General features: G+C 41.3%; 3 protein-coding genes across 3 annotated transcripts; 1 reads left to right on the forward strand and 2 right to left on the reverse strand.

Moving 5' to 3' along the window:
* Positions 1-367: 367 nt before the first annotated feature.
* Positions 368-13,943, reverse strand: LOC149282131 (cilia- and flagella-associated protein 57-like). Its single transcript, XM_089498579.1, has 22 exons — positions 13,787-13,943; positions 13,222-13,538; positions 11,814-12,087; positions 10,992-11,173; positions 10,713-10,865; positions 10,036-10,178; positions 9,277-9,442; positions 9,021-9,134; positions 8,496-8,708; positions 8,057-8,233; positions 7,530-7,691; positions 6,585-6,740; positions 5,816-5,909; positions 5,247-5,437; positions 4,431-4,604; positions 3,863-4,021; positions 3,408-3,551; positions 2,978-3,094; positions 2,315-2,449; positions 1,839-1,982; positions 826-961; positions 368-552 (listed from the first exon to the last, which is right to left on the reverse strand). Exons 1-22 carry the CDS (start codon positions 13,941-13,943, stop codon positions 368-370), a joined length of 3,693 nt encoding a protein of 1,230 aa, XP_089354705.1.
* Positions 13,944-16,424: 2,481 nt separating this feature from the next.
* Positions 16,425-19,095, forward strand: LOC149282132 (putative rRNA-processing protein EBP2). The gene is made up of 9 exons (XM_089498565.1): positions 16,425-16,499; positions 16,840-16,923; positions 17,031-17,197; positions 17,441-17,564; positions 17,707-17,796; positions 17,950-18,025; positions 18,345-18,426; positions 18,783-18,954; positions 19,045-19,095. Exons 1-9 carry the CDS (start codon positions 16,425-16,427, stop codon positions 19,093-19,095), a joined length of 921 nt encoding a protein of 306 aa, XP_089354691.1.
* A 689-nt stretch (positions 19,096-19,784) lies between these two features.
* On the reverse strand, positions 19,785-21,140 carry LOC149282133 (cilia- and flagella-associated protein 144-like). Its single transcript, XM_089498580.1, has 4 exons — positions 20,996-21,140; positions 20,322-20,381; positions 20,114-20,217; positions 19,785-19,898 (listed from the first exon to the last, which is right to left on the reverse strand). Exons 1-4 carry the CDS (start codon positions 21,138-21,140, stop codon positions 19,785-19,787), a joined length of 423 nt encoding a protein of 140 aa, XP_089354706.1.
* Positions 21,141-21,798: the final 658 nt, after the last annotated feature.

Below are 21,798 nucleotides of genomic sequence, written 5' to 3' on the forward strand. Positions count from 1 at the left end.
CACAGCCCAGCTATTGGCCGCGAAGGAGAGGACTTTGGCCCCTAATCACCTGCATCAATGACTCGTTCACTATGCAGACCCCTGCGTGCATGCGTGGAAGGCGCCCCATTGATTTCAATAGCAGTGCTTTCCTAACACTTATTGGCTGCTTTAAGCAACCAATCATTAGCAAGAATCCACCAGGCAAGCCAATCCAAGGTCTTTGCAAATCATCTCTTTTGCCTCTATATCTCCTTTATATATATATAACGTATATAGAGAAACGTAACAAGCGGACCCCCAAGAGCTATGACGCAAGAACAGAGTTTAAGACAGACGTGGATTTTATTGCTTGTTGGCAGATCAGCCTCTGTGTGTGATGCCAAAATCATGTAGTCAGAGCAGGTAATTTGCCCACAGAAAGCGGTCTGGCGACTTGCGCGTGTTCCTGCGATTGGATCAAATCTCGTAAACGTTTGATTTCCAGTTTCTGCATTTCAACGATCCTGGCCGTCTCTTCCTCTATGTTTAGCCGTAAAATCTGCGGCGATCGCTGGCTGTCCGCCGAGAAGGCTGTTGGAAAAGAAGAGATTCCAAATTGAGATGTATAATTGAGAGTATGATGGATAGGAAAGGGGTTTAGCGTGCGACAGAGCAAGAGGGATTTAAGAGGCAGTCCACGAAGGTATCAGAACACCGTGGATATAACAGAATCATAAGAAACAGACAAATGCACAGATCATTTTCAGGGAGTTTGGTTCAAACGGCTGTTTTTTTTTTTGCAGTGAAAATGAACAGGTGGTACACGTGGAAAAATGGCGTCTGCCATGAGCGAAGGCTTTTTACCTCTGGAGTCCGCAAGGCTTGTCTTTCTGTTCTTCCGGGATAACCCCAGGGCTGCTTCCAGATCATGAACCTTGTTGCGGCTGACTTTCAGCTCCCGGCGTAATTCATTGATCTCCTTGATCAGAGTCACGTTTTCCTGAAATAAAACGCGTCCGCTTATATGCACGGTATAACCCATGAAATAAACATGGATAGTGAACGTTTAAATACCCTGCAGTCCCGGCTGAAAACACCTCTTTGGATTGGAAGCCATAACATTGCTTAGAAGCATAAAATAAATAAATAAAAACTTCCAAAATCGATATCCACAGATCGGCTTTTACAATTAAGAATGTATACCTATGATAGCTGAGAGATCCCTTTACGTTTTCATAATTTCATATGGTTATAGCAAGAATAAACATTTTTTATGGCTTATTTATTATAATTATTGTTATTATTTTAAATAATAATTAATAATAATAATATTTACTTATTTATTGAGCTTCATTTGTAAATAGTTTTTTTCCTATTGGAGATTTGCTTTGAACTAATTAGACAGGCAGCGGCTTAGACTTGGAATCAGTGCTGTGCTGTGATTAGAAAAAACTCTCAATAAATGGGGTTTATTCACTAAAGTAATGGTTGGTAGGAGAGTCTGAAGGAGAGTTATGGTTTTCAACCCTCTCACTTCACTATTCATTACCAAGGGCCAACTAGAATAGTGGGGCTGGCACTGCATTATGCATAACTCAATGGGTGAGGAGACTTTGGAGAATTTCTCATTTGATTATACATTATACAGGGCCAGCCAAGCACTTTCTGCAGCAGAAGCTCACTGGGGATGGGCTTTCATAATGGATAGTAGATGAAACACAGCTCTCCTTTATAGAATATGAATATGAATAGACCTCAGTGTGTGTGTGCAGTTAGCACTCACTTTTCAGTGAGTATACATTGATTTGCTTTGGGTGAACAGTCTGAATTTTATGTGGCCCCTTGAATCGAGCCCATGAATTATTTACTAATAATACCTGCATGACCCTGACGGTGTCAGCGCGGTGGATCTCGGAGTCCTTCGCTAGTTTCTTCTGTAAGGTGTTCAGGCTGCGCTCCAGGTGCTCTCTCTGCTTGGCGTATTCCCGCTGGATGTCTGCGTCCACACCAACAATTTCAGCCTGAAAAGTCGGAGGGGCAGGGGGGACGCAATTTAATAAAACGTTACTGAATAGTTTCTGTGTTGACAAACAAGAAGTTTGATCCAGAAAGAGGATCCTGCCCCAAATAAAGACACTGATAATTATCTGTGTACTTATCTAGTCTGCCCTTTATAGATCACTTTTGACTTCTTCTTTAAGTTTTATGCACACCCCAAGCTTTCTTTGATTCCTTTAATAGGTTTGCCTGTGTTACTTCCAATGGAAGCCTGTTCCAAGTATCTACTACTCCTTCTGTAAGGTAAAATTTTCTCCCATTACCGCTTAGTCTTCCGCCCCGAATAACCACTCACCACGTCACTGTCTTGTACGTATTTTGAATACAGATCCCTGATGCTGTCTTTGAGTTTCTTGGGTTCTTGAATGAACCCAACGCAGTTATGAATATCTGTCTTTATACGCTTAACCACAGCTTCAACATCCCGAACCTGCAGGGGGAGACGGATCATGGAAAATATTTCACACAAAAAAGGTAGAAGAAAGAGAAATCTTCTGATCATGATCATTATTTTTATGTGGGAAAAAAATAAAAGAGAGGTAAAAGAGACCTGCAAAGTGTGCTCAGTAAAGGCAGGTGAAGCAAACTGAAATCCTTTGTACGTAAGACAAACAATAAGGACAATGGCTCGCCAAGTGCAGCTTTTGAAAGATGGCTTGTCAAATATTGACATCCAGGTCTTAGTTTTCTCAGTCAAAACAAAATAAATGTTGGTGATCTAACAGGAAGCCACTGGTTGGGTTGTTAGACTAAAATAACTGGGTCCTTTTGGGTAAACCAAACCAAAAGGAACAAGGTTCAGCCACTCAAGATAACAAATAATAGACGGTTTAAGCAGAGAACATTCTAAAGATCTCTTTTTCTGACGATTTCCATTTTCCTTCCGCGCTGGCATAAACTCACTAATAGTTTACTAGTAACTCCAGAGTAACTCCATTCTTCTATTCTCCCATCCTACCTTCTGTCTCTCTTTGTGCATCTCACGATCTGTTGCTTTCAGCTTCTGTTTCAGTTCGGTTATGTTCAAATCCAGCTGCGTGTTCTGCTTGTGGAAACGCTCCAACTCAGCCTCCATCTTGGGACAGACAATCCAAATTAGAGATAAATGTGAAATACTTAGTATATGGAACAAACAGTTAATTTACTGAGAGACGAGTAAGCACCAACAGTACTGAGGAGTATGAGGAGTACCCTACTGGATTATCTTTAGGGCCAGAACTGGCAGCTGTTTCTCTAGATTGTAAACTCGTTTGAGCATGGCCCTCCTCACATGTTACATACTACTTATTACGTCCTATCTACCCATTGTACAGCGCTACGGAATATGATGGCGCTATATAAAACAATAAATACTAATAATAACTAATAATAATAAACAGGACTCTCACCTCCTGGATCTGCTCTTTCATCTCTTTAATCTCGTTTTCTCGTGGCTCAATTTGCTTCTTCAGCTCTTTAATTTTATAATCCAACACAAACTTGAACTTCTCCAGTTCCTGGTTCTTTTTCTTCAGGTCATATATCCTCTTCTCCTGTGTCATAAGTGAACAAAATAAGTTGTGATGAGTTTGGGGAAAAAAATGTAATTGCTTTAGTCCCCCTTACTGGTCCCTGTATTAATTGTCATGTTATTTTTGGGACAGTGCTTTCACAATAGGAAGGTCATTTACTAACAGAAAGGGCTGGGATAAGATAGAAGGTCGGACATCTGTTGGCCATGGTTTTATGGCTGCCCCTGGATCCACCCCATGCTTAATCAGCCACTGCATAAACGTAACCAGACAGATGAGTGCGTAACTGTGTAAAATGAGACTATATGTCAAGACAAGCCATTGCCTCTCACCTTGTCCTGTATAGTTTCATCCCTCTCCTGAATCTCTCTTTTCAGTCCTTGAATGTCCTTCTCCAGAGATTTGATTACACCTTGTAGCTTCTGCTGCTCCATCTTCATCCTCTCAATGTCAGCGGTACGTTCTTCTATATCCTTCTGCAGGCTGGAGAACTACAAAAGGCAATGCAATGAGCATTACATGATATTTATTTATATAGTGCCATCAGTACAAGAGGTACCAGATGTACTAGTAGAGTTTAAGCCATGCAATCTATTGGTAATCCCTGCCAATATATGGGAAAAGAGAAAGAGCTTCAAGCATGTCAGTACCATCTGTAGGACTATAACAATAGATGACCACCAACTCTTCTATAGTGGGCCAAGAAGACACTAAGATGAAAGTTGGTGGAACAGGCGTGTAAGTAAAGTCAGCCACAGAGAAGATAAAGACGATACAACAGTGGTATGGCAAGAGCTGAATAAAAGAACACCATTAAAACAACAGTATGTAGAAAAATGAGAAATGGAATGTGTAGACAGTTGAAGAGTTAAGAGAATAGAACATTTTTTGGAGTTTAACCTTCTTTCTCATGATGCCACTTTCTCCCTTTAGACGAAGTGAAGCCTCTTTCTCCTCTCTCAGACGTCGTTCGTATTTAATCTTCATGTCTTGAATCTCTCGGTCTCCATCTTCCTCTATTTGTTTTTTGGTTTCCTCAAACTCCCTGAGGTGTTGACGGGCTTCATCCTGGGTCTGAGAGAAAAATGCCGAGCTGAGGAAAGTGTTTTTTGGGGGGTAGACAAACTGACCTCAAGTTACATTAACGCTGGGCCTGTCTGGGGAACCCCAAGACACCCGCAGGTGGAGAATCGTACGTTGCCACCAGCACTGTGTCTGCATAAACTGGATATCAGTGAATGAGAATAGTATATTCATTTAGGACATGCACATACGGCATAGAGAATGTCTTTGGAACAGGTCATATGAGTAAAACATTGTTAAAATATACTTGTTCTTTTCAAAATGAACACAATGCAGATGTGCCTCCACTTATCACATTTATGACAGATATGTGCTGAAAGCAGGCAGATAAATCCTTCAGTGATATATTTATATATATATATATATATATATATATATTAACACAACTGGAAAGGTACGAGCAGGTCCGTCCATCACGGCAAGAGGCTGGGATCTGGCGTCCAGGATTCACGGTACAAGTACGGTGAGGCAACAAGCCAGCGTTACACTGTATACTGTTTTAAAACATACATTTTCCCAAGGACTTTCTACTTTAACCTTCCATGCTACAGAAAATACAAACGTTGATAAGACAGCCCTCGGGGTCTGTCAGCTCGGATCTGGATAGGGGTGAAGCATGTGAGGGACTCTTACCAGCTGGAGCTGGGATGTCTTCTCCTGCAGTTTGGCTTCAAAGTACTCGGTCAGTTCCTCAAGAGCTTGAGTTTTACTCTCCTCCAGATCATGCAGCTGCCTTTCATACTCCTCCTGCATGCGCTGGGATTTCACGTGGAGCTCCTGGTACTTCTCATACTCCAGCAAAAGCTTTTGGTTATTGGCCGTCTCTAAGTTGGGGAAATAATACAGCTCTAACTTCTTATAAAGCAGTAAATTGCATTTAAAATTCTCCTTCTAAACAAAGTTCTTCAACCTTTAAGCCAGCATATTTTTTTTATCTTACACACATAACGGATGTCTACCCGTTTCTTTAACATATTCTGCTTTGTCAGTGTAGCAAATTTATGTTCTTATCAAATGTTACCGTTTGTGCTAGATGATAATAACATATAGTTTGAGATCCAATAATTGAAAAGAAATTGAAATTAATGAATCACGTATTTCTGTTAGGGGACTGCACAACATTATCTGGAACCAATTCTAACCAGATACAGGTCATACGCTATAATATAATGTGTGTATGTGTTGTATTAAGTGTACGGTACCCAGATCCTGCATTTCTCTCGACTGTTTTTCTATTAATTCACTCGTCTCATCCTGATGCCTCAACTCCTGTTTTTCTGCATCAGCCTTCAGCATCTGAGAGGGTGGAGAGAGTAACGAGTGTGATGAGGGTTGATTCACGAATCCATGCAGAATGTAAAGTGTATTCACTTGCTTCATCTTATCAGTACCATAAACTGTCTGCGTGACCCTAACTATATCATCATTCACACAGCAGCCCTAAGATGGCAATGAAACCCAAGGATTTCCAGGTATGTTAAAAACCAATAAACCAAAAACATGAATCTGTTAAAACACCTTTTTAATCCTCTGACAAGTCCGTTAATCTTCTTAAATCTGTTTTAGAGACTTAAAGAGGCTGTCCCGCCTACTCTTCAGACCTTCAATGAACAGATCCTTCTAGGAAATCATGTAAAATGTTGCTTCATTCGTTTTTTTTTTGCTGGGAATGCTCTGATTGATTGTTGCCATAGGAACTAAAACTGCTTCTTAAAAGTTTCTGTATTATTTTGTTATTAAGGAGAGAATAAATTGACAGATCTGCTAGAGTTTAATTTTTACTTAGCTTAATAGAGATTGATATATTTGTTTATGTGGAACCGCACCTTTAAAATGTAGAGGGGGTACTGAGGGGGTACTGAGGGGGAGCTCAGTGACAGATAATGGAAAAGCTTGCATAACTAGATACTGCTCTGCCCTCGTCTGATGCCACATAAGGTGGGAATATGTGTCTTGGTCAACAAAGCATACCTGGTTTGTAGTCTTTAACACCTCCATCTCCTGGATGAACTTCTCAGTGAGTTCCTTCAGTTTCTCGTTGTAGTTCATGTCTTTCAGTCGAAGCTGATACTCGTTCTCCATTTTCAGCTCTTCTACTCGGGTCTTTAGCTCCAACATCACCTGGTTCTAGAGTAAGCGAGATAAAAAAATTAAACATCTTGGACATAAAACATAAAAGTATAAAATACTGGGGCTTCACTATTAGTTAATCAGAAGAGAAGGAGTCAGCTCCAGACCCCGGGAATCTGCCCATTCACCCTGAGGTTGGTCAAAGTGTATAACTTGTGCCGGGTCAACATACTATATATATATCTATCTATATCTATCTATCTATATATATATATATATATATCTATATATATATATTTATATATAAAGGTTTTTGGAAGCTTATGTAACGTTACACTTTTTTTCTGTGTTGGCCCAACAAAAGGTAACAACTTGGGCTATTACAGCTATATCAATTTATCTAATTTCCACCAACAAATATAAAACTATTTATGGAGAACACCCCATTATTTTTTCTTATATCACTTTAAATTTGATGTAGGAAAATATGTCTGGAAACCACTAGGTGGCACTCGGTAATCATTATTAAAAAAAAACCAAAAAAAAACCATAATATACAAAAAGTGAGACCAGCACTAAAAGTATAATAATAAAAAATAAAAACACTGATCGGTGACATTTCAGTACATTGAAATCTGAAATCACTCAATATTTGTAACTTGGTGAGCTTGCCATTTCTCCCATAAATCAGATTTTTTCTGATTGGATACTTGTCGCTGGAGATTGTTCTAGTGGACATTTTCAGTTCTATATATGTTGTGTTCATATGGTGGGTTATGATAACATTAGGAGATTGTTTAATTATTCGACACAATGTTCTGAATTCTAAAAATTGGTTCTTCTCACCTTCTCTTCCAGGTCGGACCTGGTAATCAGCACCTCCTCCGCATAGCTAACTTCTTTGTCTCGTTTCAGCCCACGGCCTTCCTTGTCCGAAATTTTCCATAGCATCAGGCATCCGTCCTCAGAGACGGACAGGAGATACTGGTCATCAGGAGTCACCACCAGCTGCGAGGAAAGGGTTAATAGCTGGTGATACACAAACTTTGAAAAGAAAAAACATTTTAACACCTAAACATCTACATTTATTTAAGTGAAACCTTAGGCTGATCAGTATTTTAATGTATTTATAGTCGCAGATCTTCATTGCCTGTATCAGGCTGGGCATTAATGTAAATATTTGCCACGAGAATAAGGGTAACAACGGGGTACATCTCCAACTAAGTTACCTACATGATTCTCAGCCAACTATGCATATACTGGCTGGGTTTCAGCATTTAAACAATCCCCTGCTTCCGGTACAGCCTAATCTTATGCAAACCATTAATTTAATCAGACGCCCATACTGGTTAGTTTTTCATGCTTATTCTTACCCTCGTAACCGGGCCAGCATGGCCTTGATATTCATTAAACTCCTTGTTCGCCAGGGGAAGTGGGTACTTCATGGACCGGATACTCCCATTACACGTGCCGGTGAAAAGCATTCGCCCCGAGTGGGAGATGGCTACTGCTGTGTACGACACATCCAACGATGGAACCTCACGCACAAACTGCCAGAGATATAATTTGGGCTCAGTGCATAGATTTCAGTACTTTAATGTCAGTTCAGAAACATTTGGTTCAACTAGACCTATTCCTTCTCTACAAATATTACTTTTTAAATGTGTTTTCCACGTAGGATTACCTTACGTTTATTTCAGTCTAGGTCCATGTACCTGCAGAGGGATTCCGTGATAAACTCTCTGCCGAGCTGCTAAGCCCCTCTCCCTTGCCACTCCTGGTACACCGGTGGCTAGCAGCGTGTAAACTTACCTGGCCGTCGCTGATCTCTTTGAGAGTCTGATCGGATCCAACAGCAAAAATGGTTTTGGAATCCGGTGCCAGGGCCACACTGTTATAACTGCAGGACTTCAGCACGCATTCAGACTCGCGCTTACCCAAAAGCGAGTTCCACTCGTACACAGCTCCGTCAAGGCCACAAGACACAAGTTTACTATCATCTGTACTCCAGGCGATGGAACGCACCTAGAACGACAGCCCAGACGTAAGGTTCCAACCACTTCTCTACCTCCCTTTCATTAAAGTAAAACCGCCTTGCGTAATGTCTAAACCCGTTACCCTTTAGCTTTAGAATAAACTTAAAGGCGTATAAAAATCGATTTGAACAAGCGTTTTATTGCCATAGCAACCAATTCAATAGTTGTGATTATTAGATCGTTCCACTGGTTGCTATGGCAATAAGGCCACTTTTTAAACCTTGTACCGTGATCAGTTTTTCTACACATTCCCAGGTGTATGCAGTAAGTCGAGATTCTAGAGATCCTGACCGTCGTTTACCTTTCCATTGTGGCCTTTAAGGTTAGTGACGTTTTCAAACGTTGTTGTGGAGTAAATGTGGATCACGTTGCCATTCACGGCAGCAAAGAGATGCCCCCCGTGGCTAAATGCACACTGTAAGAGAAACATGAGATCCGACTGAGATGCAAAGACTTGAATAGAACTTCTTTTCTACACAGCGGTAATGTCTGCTGGTTTTTGTATTCTACTTTAAATGTTACACATCTACGAATGCTGAACAGAAAACTGAAATTACCTCTCGGCAACCACGAACGGTGAATTCTTTAAATGGCCGGATATCATCGATCAGCAAGTTCATTAACCGTAATTTGTCTGAAAATCCCACCAAAGCGTACAGACCGGAGGGGTGCAGGGAGACGCTGTATGCTTCCTCTTGGTACTCCTTATACAGTTCCAGGGAGCTTAGATTACAGAGAGGGATATGATAACAAAATGCACCTTATACCATCTGATATAAACAGTATGAATGCAGCCTTCATTATCCATAAGACTGAGATTTAAGTAACACATTGTATTATTTATTAAGCATACCTGGGAACTCCTCAGGTTTGACCCGGAGTCTCCAGGTATAACTCTACTTCCCCAGGTCTCCGGGTCATCTTTTTTTTCCTGTGTTTAGTCACGCCCACTCCCCACCCACTTTCCTTTTTTTTCCCCATCCACTCAAGTCTGTTGTGGACTAGCCCCACCCCTAAACATATTAAAAAAAGCATTACGGAAGGAGCATATGGTTAAATGGGTGGAGTTTGCAGGTGGCATAACCAGGAATGGGTGGAACCGTCAGGCTCCTCCCCCTCTGCTTCCCACAGCACACTCTGAAAATATGGAGTTTTAGGTCTTTTCCAGCCTGGTCACCCTGCCTTTGCATCCTGCTCTAAAAGATCGGTATTTATTTTTATTATATTTATTGTTATTAAGGTTCACAGATTTTGTATTTTTATTACCGGGGTGGAACAAGTAAACTAGTTAAGAGTTCAATAAATAAAGCGCCTACTTGTTTTCGTAATTCCAGATGCGAACGGAGTGGTCCAGGGAACAGGTGGCGATGAGTGGTTTGCGGATGCAGATACTCAGCCCTGTGATGGGGGCAGAGTGCCACTGCTCTGTCAAATACTCGAAATGTGCGTCATCCTCCCCCTACAAGGAATATTTAAATAGAAATGAACATGTAGATAGGAAAAGGTCAATAACATAGTATAGGACATTAAAGGAAGGTGTCCAGGAATCCAAAATAAAAAACAAAAACATAAGAACAAAACTGCAAATGGGGACAGATAGTTGCTTACTCGATAGACCTCTCACTGAGCCAGCATTGGAGATGACCGGCAGTAAATATATCACGTGGCAGGAGAGAGAGTGTTCTGCCAAACTTATCTCCTGCATAGTAAACAGCTTGGCGTGGGGAAAGAAGAAGAAGAATTCCCGTACGCCTTCTCAATGGGAAACATCACAACAAATTTAAAGGGACCACTCAGTTATCACATGCATTAAAGTGCATATGGTGGCTGGAGTGTCTCTTTAATCAGGGCCAGCTTAGCCCTACGTATATAACGCACCGGTCCTTCATAAATGCATAATGAGAAACAAATGCGTTATGAAGTTGGTGATCTCCTGCAAACCCCTCGATAAACCCCCTATGATTATCAAAGAACACTGGACTGTGAAGCTCACCTTGCTGATTTCGGCTGACGACAGGGCAATGGTGTAGAGTTGGCTTTTATTAGTACTGATCAGCACAGTTTCCTCCGAGGGGCTTAGACTCATGCACGTGATCTCCTGTAGTTCTGACTGGCTGGGGTCATTGCTGTGTTCATCCTGGGGAATCTAGCAAAGACATGGACTTTGAGAATCTATAGAACGCCACATTCTTTAATTTCCTTTTCCTGCGCAACACGTCGTATTTATCACATTACGCGATTCCCGCATTTCCCTCCCCGTCAGGTCACTTACTTTAATATCACGGTTTCTTTTGTAAAGTTCTTTGTCTTCTACCTTCTCAAACATGCAAACCCTGCCAGGCCCAGCAGAGCACAGGAAACCTTTGGAGTAAGCCAGTATGGCATTGATGCGGACAGAAGGCTGGCTAGCACCCAGCGTAGAAAGGGAACTAGAAGCAGGAGGAAAGGTTACAGATCAGTGAGAAATCCACAGATAACCTAAAAAATAAATCGAAGCCAATATATATCTTATAATAAACTAGTTCTCAAATACAATAAGTAGCTTTGAAATAAAGATGGCCCACTAATGCCATAAACACTAGTAAGCAATTTAAATCTCAGAGGCACAAACCCAAAATCTGAGAGATAACTGTTAAAATGTGCGTACGCATTTACTGAGCGTATGTCACAGTCCAGCATGCGCCGATTCCATGCATAAAACCTCTGCAAGTCTAATAAAATCAAATGAAAATGTCTCATTGACCTCAACACAGATTCTTGCCACAGCAGAAGCTCATTACAGCTTATGTGGCTACAGCCAGTTGTATGTTTGCTGATGTCTCTTTTGCTTTTGTTAAATTAATGTATTTTTTTTTTTACCTAATAATATATATATTAACCGATATACTCATGTTCTAAAAAATAAAATAAAAAACAACAAGTAGATTTATGTGTCAAATATGGGGATGAACGTGAAAATAAATCTGTATCATTTATTTTAGGATTAATGATGTGCCTTTTTTCTGCTATAGTATACATTGGCCATAATAGGATTAAATTGTCACTTGCACGCTATTTTTCGCCTGGCAGACTAAAATACGGAGTACTTACCGCTCGTTCTCAGATGACTTCTCCATCTCCTTGGCCACAGCTTTGCCGTTGATGCTGTGCTCCCATCGGAGGTCTCCTGATTCCCAGAGGCACAGTTTGCCCGTGTCCGTGCCACAGATGACTCGGTTCTCCGAGAGCCACGCGTGGCACAGGAAATTGTGAGAATCCACTTTCTGGAAGTTAGTCTGCTTCAAGTTACCTTCAATGTAGTGAAAGAGCTTGAAGACCCCACGGCCCGTGGCGCAAATTATCGTGTTATCCTGAGGGTTAAAGCTCACCTGAAGGATAAGAATGCATAGAAAATGTAAGTATCTGTGCCACTGCGCATCAACAAGTTTATCTCAATGTAAGATCTCTATTTGACATTTCGTACTAGCCATTTTTGTATGAGACATGCAGAAAACACACATAAACGTGTAAATATGCACCATGCTGTTGTATACAGTTGTAGAATTCTGCATGTAAATAGGATTTACTTTGAGCGTCTTTTACCAAATGCGGGACGGGTTTCCTTCTGTGCCCAACACGCTGTTTTAAAGGGATATTTGACTTATGATGCAGCGAGTGATCGCATGCAACAATTCCTCCTTTTACAGTCAGCCTGTTTTGATCTTTGATATTTGTATGATATTTGGCTCTTCTTTGTGGGTCTGTTGAATGGTTCCCAGCCACAATTAAATGAAATGAAAAAAATGCTATAAAGTCCAATATACACACTACCGCTCAAAAGTTTGGGGTCACTGAGCTGAAATATCTGTCTGTAACGTAATTGAAAAAGCAAAAGGGTTTTCCAACGATCAATAAGCCTTTTCAAGCTAAACTTGTATTAGTGAACACAACGTGTTATTGAAACACAGGAGTGATGGGAGCGATAAAGGGCCATTGGAACACAGGAGTGATGGGAGTGATAAAGGGCCATTGGAACGCTGGAGTGATGGGAGTGATAAAAGGCCATTGGAACACAGGAGTGATGGGAGTGATAAAGGGCCATTGGAACACAGGAGTGATGGGAGTGATTGGAACACAGAAGTGATGGGAGTGATAAAGGAGTGATTGGAACACAGGAGTGATGGAAGTGATTGGAGTGATAAAGGGCCTCTGTATGCCTATGTCATTTACAACATTAACCCCGCATAGCTGGATTTCTGATTCATTTCATGTTATTTTAATGGACAAGATCTGGTTTTTCTTTCAAAACGAGGAAATGTCTAAGCCACTCCAAACTTTTGAATGGTTGTCTATATAAAGGATTTGTCAAAAGCCACTATTTTATTCCTTACCCAACCTCATATAGACACTCTTAGGAAAACCTGTTCACTACAACGGATTAAATGTTTACCAGCCAGGGAGTCACAGTCCACAGAAGGTGACGTGCCATGGAACCCTCATCTGAGTTCCAAAAATGGACTAACCTGGTAAATGGGGTTATTCAGGCTATCGGTTTTCACAGTTGCCATAACTTTCTGCTTTTCCCACATCCAGAAGATCATAGTCCACTCTGGAGCACCCGACTGAGCCACCAAGTACTTGGAGTCTGGAGAGAAGGCAATACTAACAAACTCGTGGGCAGTGAGGTCAGGAGCACTCAGCACTTTGCGCTTTTTAAAGGGGACCGAGGCCAGCTCGTAGATCGTAATCGTGGCTTTTTCTGGACCCTTTTCAGACACAGCAAGGTAACGACGATTTGGGCTGATGGCCAGAGCCTGCATCCCCAAACTCTTCTCCGACCCTGTAAATGGAATCGATAGCATATACAGTCAAATTCACAGTATTTCAGTCCAAAATGTAGTTAGAGATCACAGCTGAAAGAGTAATATTCAAATATCTTGAATTTCTAAGAATATTGGGTTAATGAAACTAATGAAATGTAAACATCTCTGTAAAAAAATGCAATAATTAGCAATTTCTTGAAAAGAAAATAATTTAACATTAAAATGAGATCATTTAAGCTTTAATTTAAAATATTTATATATATACCTGGTATAAATTTCTGCCATTTTTGATCTACGTTGTACTTGATGCAGTTGTTGCCAGACGGGAATATTATGGTTTGTTCATCGAAGAAAAAAACATTATTAACAACATTAGCCCGGAGGCCAAAGATATAATGTGACTGGGCTACAATCACCGACATGGTGGGCAATCAAGCTGGCAATCTCTGAAAAACAAAACCAAAAAAGGTAAATGTATTAAACGGGCTTGGAATTTACCCAGAAAGCTGCATACATTAACAAGACTGAGAGACAGGGCAGTCCGTATTAGCTGCTTGACACTCTAGTTCTTCTCCACGCACACAGGCAAGATAATATTTGGCCCACCATTAGAGTAGGAGGACCAAATAAACCCTGTCCTTATAGCGAATATTAACCCCGCGAGCTTCTCTTTATAAAAGGTGGCATCATCCTGTAGGAAAGAAATGCACTGGGTGGAAAATAACCAGGGCCGGACTGGAGATGTTGAGGCAGCGCCGGCACTTTAAGGCCAGCGGCCACCTGATGACAAAGGGGCATCTGGTGGCGGGATACGCAAGCTACGTTTTTTTAATGGTCGCTGGAGCGGCACATCGGGTGAGCTTGTGGCGCTGTCAGCCAGCGGCTCGCTGGGCATTTGCCCTATGTGCCAGATGGGCAGTCCAAGCCTGACAAAAAACGTAATGCTTACATGTCAGTGGGCAATATGTCCTCCCTTCTGTCTGTTGGGATACAGCCTTGACGAATTATTAAGTTAGTGTTGAATTTTGTGGTTTTTCCAATACTTTTTTCCAAAGCAAAGTTTTCGTGAAGGTTCTATAGCAGAACAGCCCCCTGTTAATATTGTGGCCCTGCTCGATCCCTATAATTAATGTCAGTAAGGTTTAGTGTAGCATTTATTTCCCACAGCGGTTATGCGACATTTTTTTTTTAAAATAAAAAATATTTCGAATATATTATACATTATTACCACAACCTGCCAGTTCAATCTCAGGGTAAAGGGGCAAAATCTCAGGGTCTCGCAGTCTGGAGCTGACTCCTTCATACCTTACATTGATCTGATTGGTGCCCTTTTCTATCAGTATGTCATGGTCGATACTCCTACTTTAATACAGGTGACTCAATTAAGTTTGGCTAACACATTTGGAGAGTCACTACATAGAATATGCAAGATGGACCTTTAAAGGCTTAATATTTAAAGAATCTCAGAGTTGGCTCATTGAGAAAGTCTCCAAGTATGATTATAAATAATAAAGTCTGAATTATATTGCATGCTGAACACATAACCCACTCCCACCCCTTACATAGAGTGACGTAAAAAGTAACAAGGTAACCCTCAGACCTGCTGCAGACCAGAAACAATGCCTGATTCAAATATTGTTGCTATGGGTAACCTGCCAGCCCCTGTATAGGGGGTATTTCACTCTGCACCCATTGCCCAGTTACCGTTCCCAGTTGCCAGTCTCCACTCGCTGGGTTTTCTGCGTACTGTGGTTACTATAGAAACCCACACGCTGGTCTGGTAGGCGACCGATTAAGTGGTGCATTTTGGGACATGTAGTCCCTCCGCTGTGGCTCTTATAATTAAGAATGTGCCTATTGGGAGGGGAAGCGGAGTCACGTAACGCCATAACGCAGCGAAACGTGCCTTACAGGCTACCTTTCTTGTCATTGAGGAGCCGCGTTGCATAGCGGGAAATGTAGTTTAGGCGCTGTACCTCACACGTGAGTGGTTGCTCAGGGCTCTACGTTACGTAGGAGGAAGTGAGGATCTTGGGGCTTCCGGGCGGCTACACGTGAAGACCTCCGTGTTACTAGTAAGTGAAGCGATAATGAATTTCACCTAATATGTGCCCTTTCTTACTGAAGTGCTTACTCGTGATATGCTGTAAGCCGGTGTCTGCGTGGGGATAAACCGCAGGCACTCGAGTATTTAGTGCCTTTGTGGGGACAGTGGAGACGGAACATGGCGAAAAGTAGCCCCCTAGCAGTTATTGAGGTCTTGCTCCCATGGTTATGTACATAGGCCTCTTTCTCGTTTAATACCAGGGCCCAGAACCAGCATTACGAGCATTAGGCTTAGCCATGTGTAAATAATATCATATCAATAATAACTGGAAATCCACCCTGGCCGGAGATCATGCTTGTGGTTGTAGAATATCAGGATTTGGTAATATTACTTATATCTAATTGGCAATTTTGGAAAATGCTAAAACAGCCAAAGTGAACATAAAGCCCACAAAATTCAGGCTTTTGGTTATGATGGCAGCACCAGGACACGCGCCAGCCCTCTGGCATGTCATACAGCGGTGCTGTTCACATTATTATTGTTATTTTTTTATTGTACACTGACCTGTTTGCTGATGCGGGTACAGTGTTCGTTGTTGGGCTTCCTTTATCTTTCTGAATTTTTATGTAGGTAAATATTTTGCTGAGTTTGCAGATGGTTACTTCTAAATATATGTATTCTTGGTTGCATGTATTTGCTATTCAAACTATGTAGAACTGTTTGTATTTCTGCTTTATAAGCCTGTGTGTGTATATGTATGTATGTATGTATGTATGTATAGATATATATATATTTGATATTCCTATTCAGATTAACACCAGCTGCCATGTTTTGTTTTCCAGATTTAAGAGTAACTATGTCGGACTTTGAGGAGGATAACACATCGGCTTCAGATTCTGACATTGATCCGTCCGAGCTGACAGAGAAAGAGGTGCGTTCGGTAACCCATTGATTGGGGAGTGGAATCTGGTGTCTGGTTTGTAACAATATGACTCTTGCCTTGTATGATAGTTGAACTTTCACTCTCTTAAGGCTGAACTTTGGAGAAATCTGTTTGGGTTTGCCAGAGTTAAACTTAATGAATTCCCACATTGCTTGAAGAAAGGACCTATGTGACCTCGAAAGCCAGTGTCATACTTTGAGTGTGTTAGCCCACTTAAATACATTACGTGTATTAAGCATTGTATACTTATTTTGTGATGATTGTTGAATTGTCATAGATTGTCTTTTTGTATGAAATGTATCTCAATCTCCGCGTGTCTCTGTTACAGCTCCAGGAAGCGTTTTCGCAGGGGAAAATTAAGCCTGGCTTAAATGTGGTTTTGGAAGGAAAGAAGAAATCAGCCAATGACATAGTGAGTAAAGTATAATGGTATAATGTTTCCTACAGAAACATGTGATGGGTTGGAAAATATGCATGTTGCTTAAACCTGCTGAGACAGATACATTCTCCCCTTTACAGTCTGGCTTGAAGCAGAGTCTACTGGATCTCAAAAATGATTTTCCCTGGGTGGAGCGTCTGGATGTCACCGAAGCTCCTGTACCAGAAATGCCGGGACAGAGCGGAGAGACGGCCAAAAACCCTTCTGACATTAACGCGGAGGATGACTTTCAGAGAGAGATTTGCTTGTGAGTTCTTATTATCTCTTGCCTAGTTTAAAGGCCATCAGTCTGCCAGGACTGCCTGAGGGTTATGGCATGTATCGTGAAATTACCATATAAGAAAAAGCAGAAATGTCTTAAGGGGATTTAAGACACTTAATGCTGCTTATGAAAAAACTGTTACATGGCATGTAAATGAAAGGGTTGACCAGGAATATAATTTGTTTTATGTCTTATTTATTTTTTAATTCATTTTTTTTTCTACTCCAGTTACCGGCAAGCACAGGCTGCTGTGCTTTTTGCTCTGCCCCGTCTTCTCAAGCTGAAGGTAGCAACCAGGCGCCCGGATGATTACTTTGCAGAGATGGCGAAGACCGACCAGCACATGCAGAAGGTAAGAGTATAATAACCTTCTCTGCATAACCTGTCCGTCCTTCTCATTATCCTGAGGTATTAAAAAGATGCTGCGTATCTCTTCCGAATTCACTGGGCTTTATGCATTGTGGCTAATTATCCATATTGTTGTCATTTCTTAGATTCGACACAAGCTTCAGGCAAAGCAGGCGGCGATGGAGAAATCTGAAAAGGCCAAACAACTAAGAGCTTTGAGGAAATACGGCAAAAAGGTGACCCGTGTTACTAATGCTTGTGTCACAACTAATGTAAACTGTTGTGTTATCCAATATCTAGCATTATTTGTAATTGCGGTCAAGTTTTTAGATCAATAGAAATGTTGGCTTTGATCAAATTATAACTTCTTTGTCGTGTTTGGTTTTCAGGTGCAAACTGAAGTTTTGCAGAAGAGACAGAAAGAAAAATCAGCCATGATGACTCAAGTAAAGAAATATCAGAAAGGTAATAATTTTGAGGTGGGGGAAAAAAGTATGTTGCAGGATTGATGTTTAGATGCAATGCAGCCCTCTTACAGATTATGGTACCCTTGGCACATGCAGGAACCCCTGTCTGCGGAGGACGAGGGGGCTCTGATTTTGACACCTTGGTCCACTCCCCAAGGAGCTTGTCATGTCTACACATAGCCAGTGATATGTGAAGCCCCTGGCCGTTATATGACACTACAATAATCCCTTAGTTTCACTTTGGGCATTTTTTGGTTATTTTCACCCCGGTGCTGATGTTCTGTAACTCAAGATTGGTGCTATTTTTTTCCCTGTAGGTCTTTCCGACAAGCTAGATTTCCTAGAGGGTGATCAACCCCAGAAGAAAGCCAGTGGATCTGCCGTTCAGAAGAAAAAGGGGTAAGGCATGTTTGGCAAACCTAGGAAATCTGTTTATACATTACAAAAAAATATATCATTATACGCTTTAAAAAAAAAAAACTGTTCCATATTTGAGGCAAGTGAATTAGTTTTGAGTGATAGAATGAGATAAAGGGACTTTTTTTAATTATCCCAAAATAGGGTTGGGAAATGTTCCTCTTTTCTCCAGAACCTTATGTACAGTTAAGAAGCAGAGTCTGAAAGTATCTGCCTAACATAAGATTTTCGGTATTGGAAATGTATCTAGGTTCAAAGAATATCTTTTAGAAAGTTTTTTTTTTTTTTTTTTTTAATCTGTAATGTTACAGATTATGGACAATGTTTTAATGTTTTAGACCCAACGCAAAACGGCGTTACAAGGATGAGAAATTTGGCTTTGGTGGAAGGAAGAAAGGCTCGAAGAGAAACACAAAAGAGAGTGTTAACGATGTGCCCGGTTTCCGCAAAAACGCGGCACATGGAAGAGGCCCCCAGCGGCCTGGCAAGAAGGGAGGAAAGAACGCCAACGTGAGTACACACAGGGGGAGAGAATGGATTGATATGGGTAGAAATAATTCAAGGGCAGACTTGTAACTTTATTTTTGTTTATCTATGTAGAAAAGACCCGGTAAAAGCGTAAGACAGAAGATTAAGAACAAAGGCAGATAGAATGCTGTTTAAGAGGCACGTCGATCGTTCAGGAATCCTACATTTTCTCCTAATGACCATTTTTTACGCGATGGAATATTCTTCATGGCGCGTGGCGGTGCCGGATCTACACAAACGGAAAAGTACAACCGTGGAGATGGATCTGCCTGATTGCTTCTCCGGCCTGAGGATTGTATTATTCAAGAAGTGTCTCTTAAGTGAACTATTAAGTCTGATGCGGGGCAATGATCTGCGCTCGCTGTTTTTATGCATTGGGTTTTTTTTTTTCTGTTGTCCAGAAAAAAACATTAAAAATATATTGTTGTACAATTGTTACTTGAATCATATTACAGCTGTTTCAGTGTTAGATGATTGGCTGTTAAGTCTACATTGCACAAAATTCCCAATTGAGCAGCTCATAGATAACCATGGGTCACGTGAATTTCTGTCAGAGTAAGTCTTCCCTTTAATGAATTATCTAATGTTTGTTACAAGCACAAAGAGTGTTACAAGATGTTTCATAATTGAGTGACTTGCTGAGAGGGTTAAATAGTGGTCATCACAACACTTAATACAACACAGATATAATTGAATTGATAAGATCATTAAAAGGTTTCAGGAATGTTCCTGCAGGGTATTATGCTTTAAGAGTCCATCATTGCCCCCCCTGCTTACATTTGATGAAGTAATAATGTATACTTGCTGGTACCCTACTGCAGATTCACGCTCTGCTCTTTCAGACGCCACGCTGCTTCCATGTATCTGGTGATTTCCGAGTTCTGGCGATAGTGGTTGAGACGTCTGTCTGCTCGATTATTATCGATCTGAAAGCAGAATCAAAGCTGAAACCACTGCAGGAAGCTTTATAGGTTGACCACCTATTACTGTGTACTAAGGCTGGATTGAGTTGCAGTGAAAGCACATATCTGTTGTACTGCTATCGATATCTTACATGTTGCAGTACCATTCTGGCAGCTATTTTGAGCAAAATATTCAGAGATTTCTTCTAAGCCATTGCTAGCCTCGCAGTGATACTTACCAATGGTTTGGTGATCCAGCCGATTTCCTGGCTTGTAGTTTGTGGCTCGGTGTATTTTTTGGTGGGCTCCAATGCAGCGTGATGTATAATGTTTATGAAGTTGTCTGGATCAGGGGCAAAAAAAAACTTAAACCATCTGCTTTCTCTACTCTCATTATCAATAAACTCTGTCTCTCCCTGTATAGCTCAGTCTCTTCCCATCTCTTACCATCTGCCGATTCCTCTTGGTTCTCGTGCCATGACATTGGCTTCCCGGTAACAGCATGGACTGCGGAAACAAAAGAAAAACAACAATCAGGGTTTGGTACCGGGGCTTGTAACGTGCCTGCGATGCGTGATCTGTAGCAGTAAACACACATAAGCAGCGAGTATAGATTTAGACCTCGCGGGATGCGCTTTGTTTCGTCATGGAGAAGAATGTGTTAGATGTTTGTTTCTCTTTGACAAACCTGATCTTGTGTTTATAAAGAAGTATAGAGATGCTGCCCCATAACACAAGATCAGAGTGCTATATACGGTACTGCAGCTCATGTAAGGACACCTGTATATATAATACCGCAGTGTAGGGAGGGTGCAAACCCCTCTGTATTAGAACATAAAAGGGTGATGGATGAGGCGCATTTACCTGCATGGGGAGATCATTACACTGTACAATGGAATAAGTGGGGTGTAACTGGAATAGAGGGGGCATCAGAACGTATAATGTGTAACACGGTGTTCTGTATAAATGGTATATGGGTTACCTTACCCTATTTGTGGCTGGAATTACGTTATATAAGTGGGTAGGGGTGGTGTATAGAGTGCATCATCCTGTGCGGAGCCCTATACGGAATTCGTTACCCTGTATGTGTAGTAACAGAGGCGGTATACTCGGTACTTTACCCTTGTGGAACGGGTTAATGCCGAACTCGGTGACTAATTTCTGGCAGCGGTTCTCCTTACGGATGGTCTCCCGGTGGATTGCGTTCAGGGAGACCTCATCCCGAGGCTCTTTGGCCCGTTGGCTCCCGGCTGCCGGCGCTGCCATCCCGAAACAGAGCGGTGTGCGTCTGCTACCAAGGCAACAGTTCAGGACCCCATGGGCTGTCTTTGCTCTGCCTGAGCTGAGTTCCGGTAGAGGCTGGCTTATGGTGTGAATGCTTCTTTCCAACCCTGTAGAAAGAGGAAGCTATAGGATCAACTTTACTTTCTATATGTTTAACCACCTACATATCTATATGCCATTTACTATGTTTCTTAACTTTGTTGCTGTGATGAAGCGTATGTGGGGTCCCTTTAATAATTTAGAAACCTGGATGATAGGATTTTAGATCATATGATGGAAAAACACAAGCAGCTGCTGTCATTCTCCGCGTGTCTATTAGTGATGTGGTTTATTACGGGTGTACATTAACCCTTCGCATTTATCCTTACACAGGTTTATATTTTATATATATATATTTTATTAAGAGACTGTAGAACACTGCGATACACTTCTACCCAGAAAACATTGCGAGCACCTAGAAAAGGGGGACTGCACCCCCTAAAGAAGGGTACTTGAGAGCTATGACGCGAGCCTTTGCTGAGTAAACACTTTATGGCTTTATAAGTGATCACTGGAAAACGGGCTCCCATTTATATGTGTATGACCCCAAACATCACATTATATGCATGAGTGGTCTTTTAGCAAACGCTAAACTAATTGC

This window comes from Sceloporus occidentalis, unplaced genomic scaffold, assembly GCF_023333645.1.
Source record: "Sceloporus occidentalis isolate IW3139 unplaced genomic scaffold, rSceOcc1.0.p SCAF_122, whole genome shotgun sequence".
Lineage (NCBI taxonomy): Eukaryota > Metazoa > Chordata > Lepidosauria > Squamata > Phrynosomatidae > Sceloporus > Sceloporus occidentalis.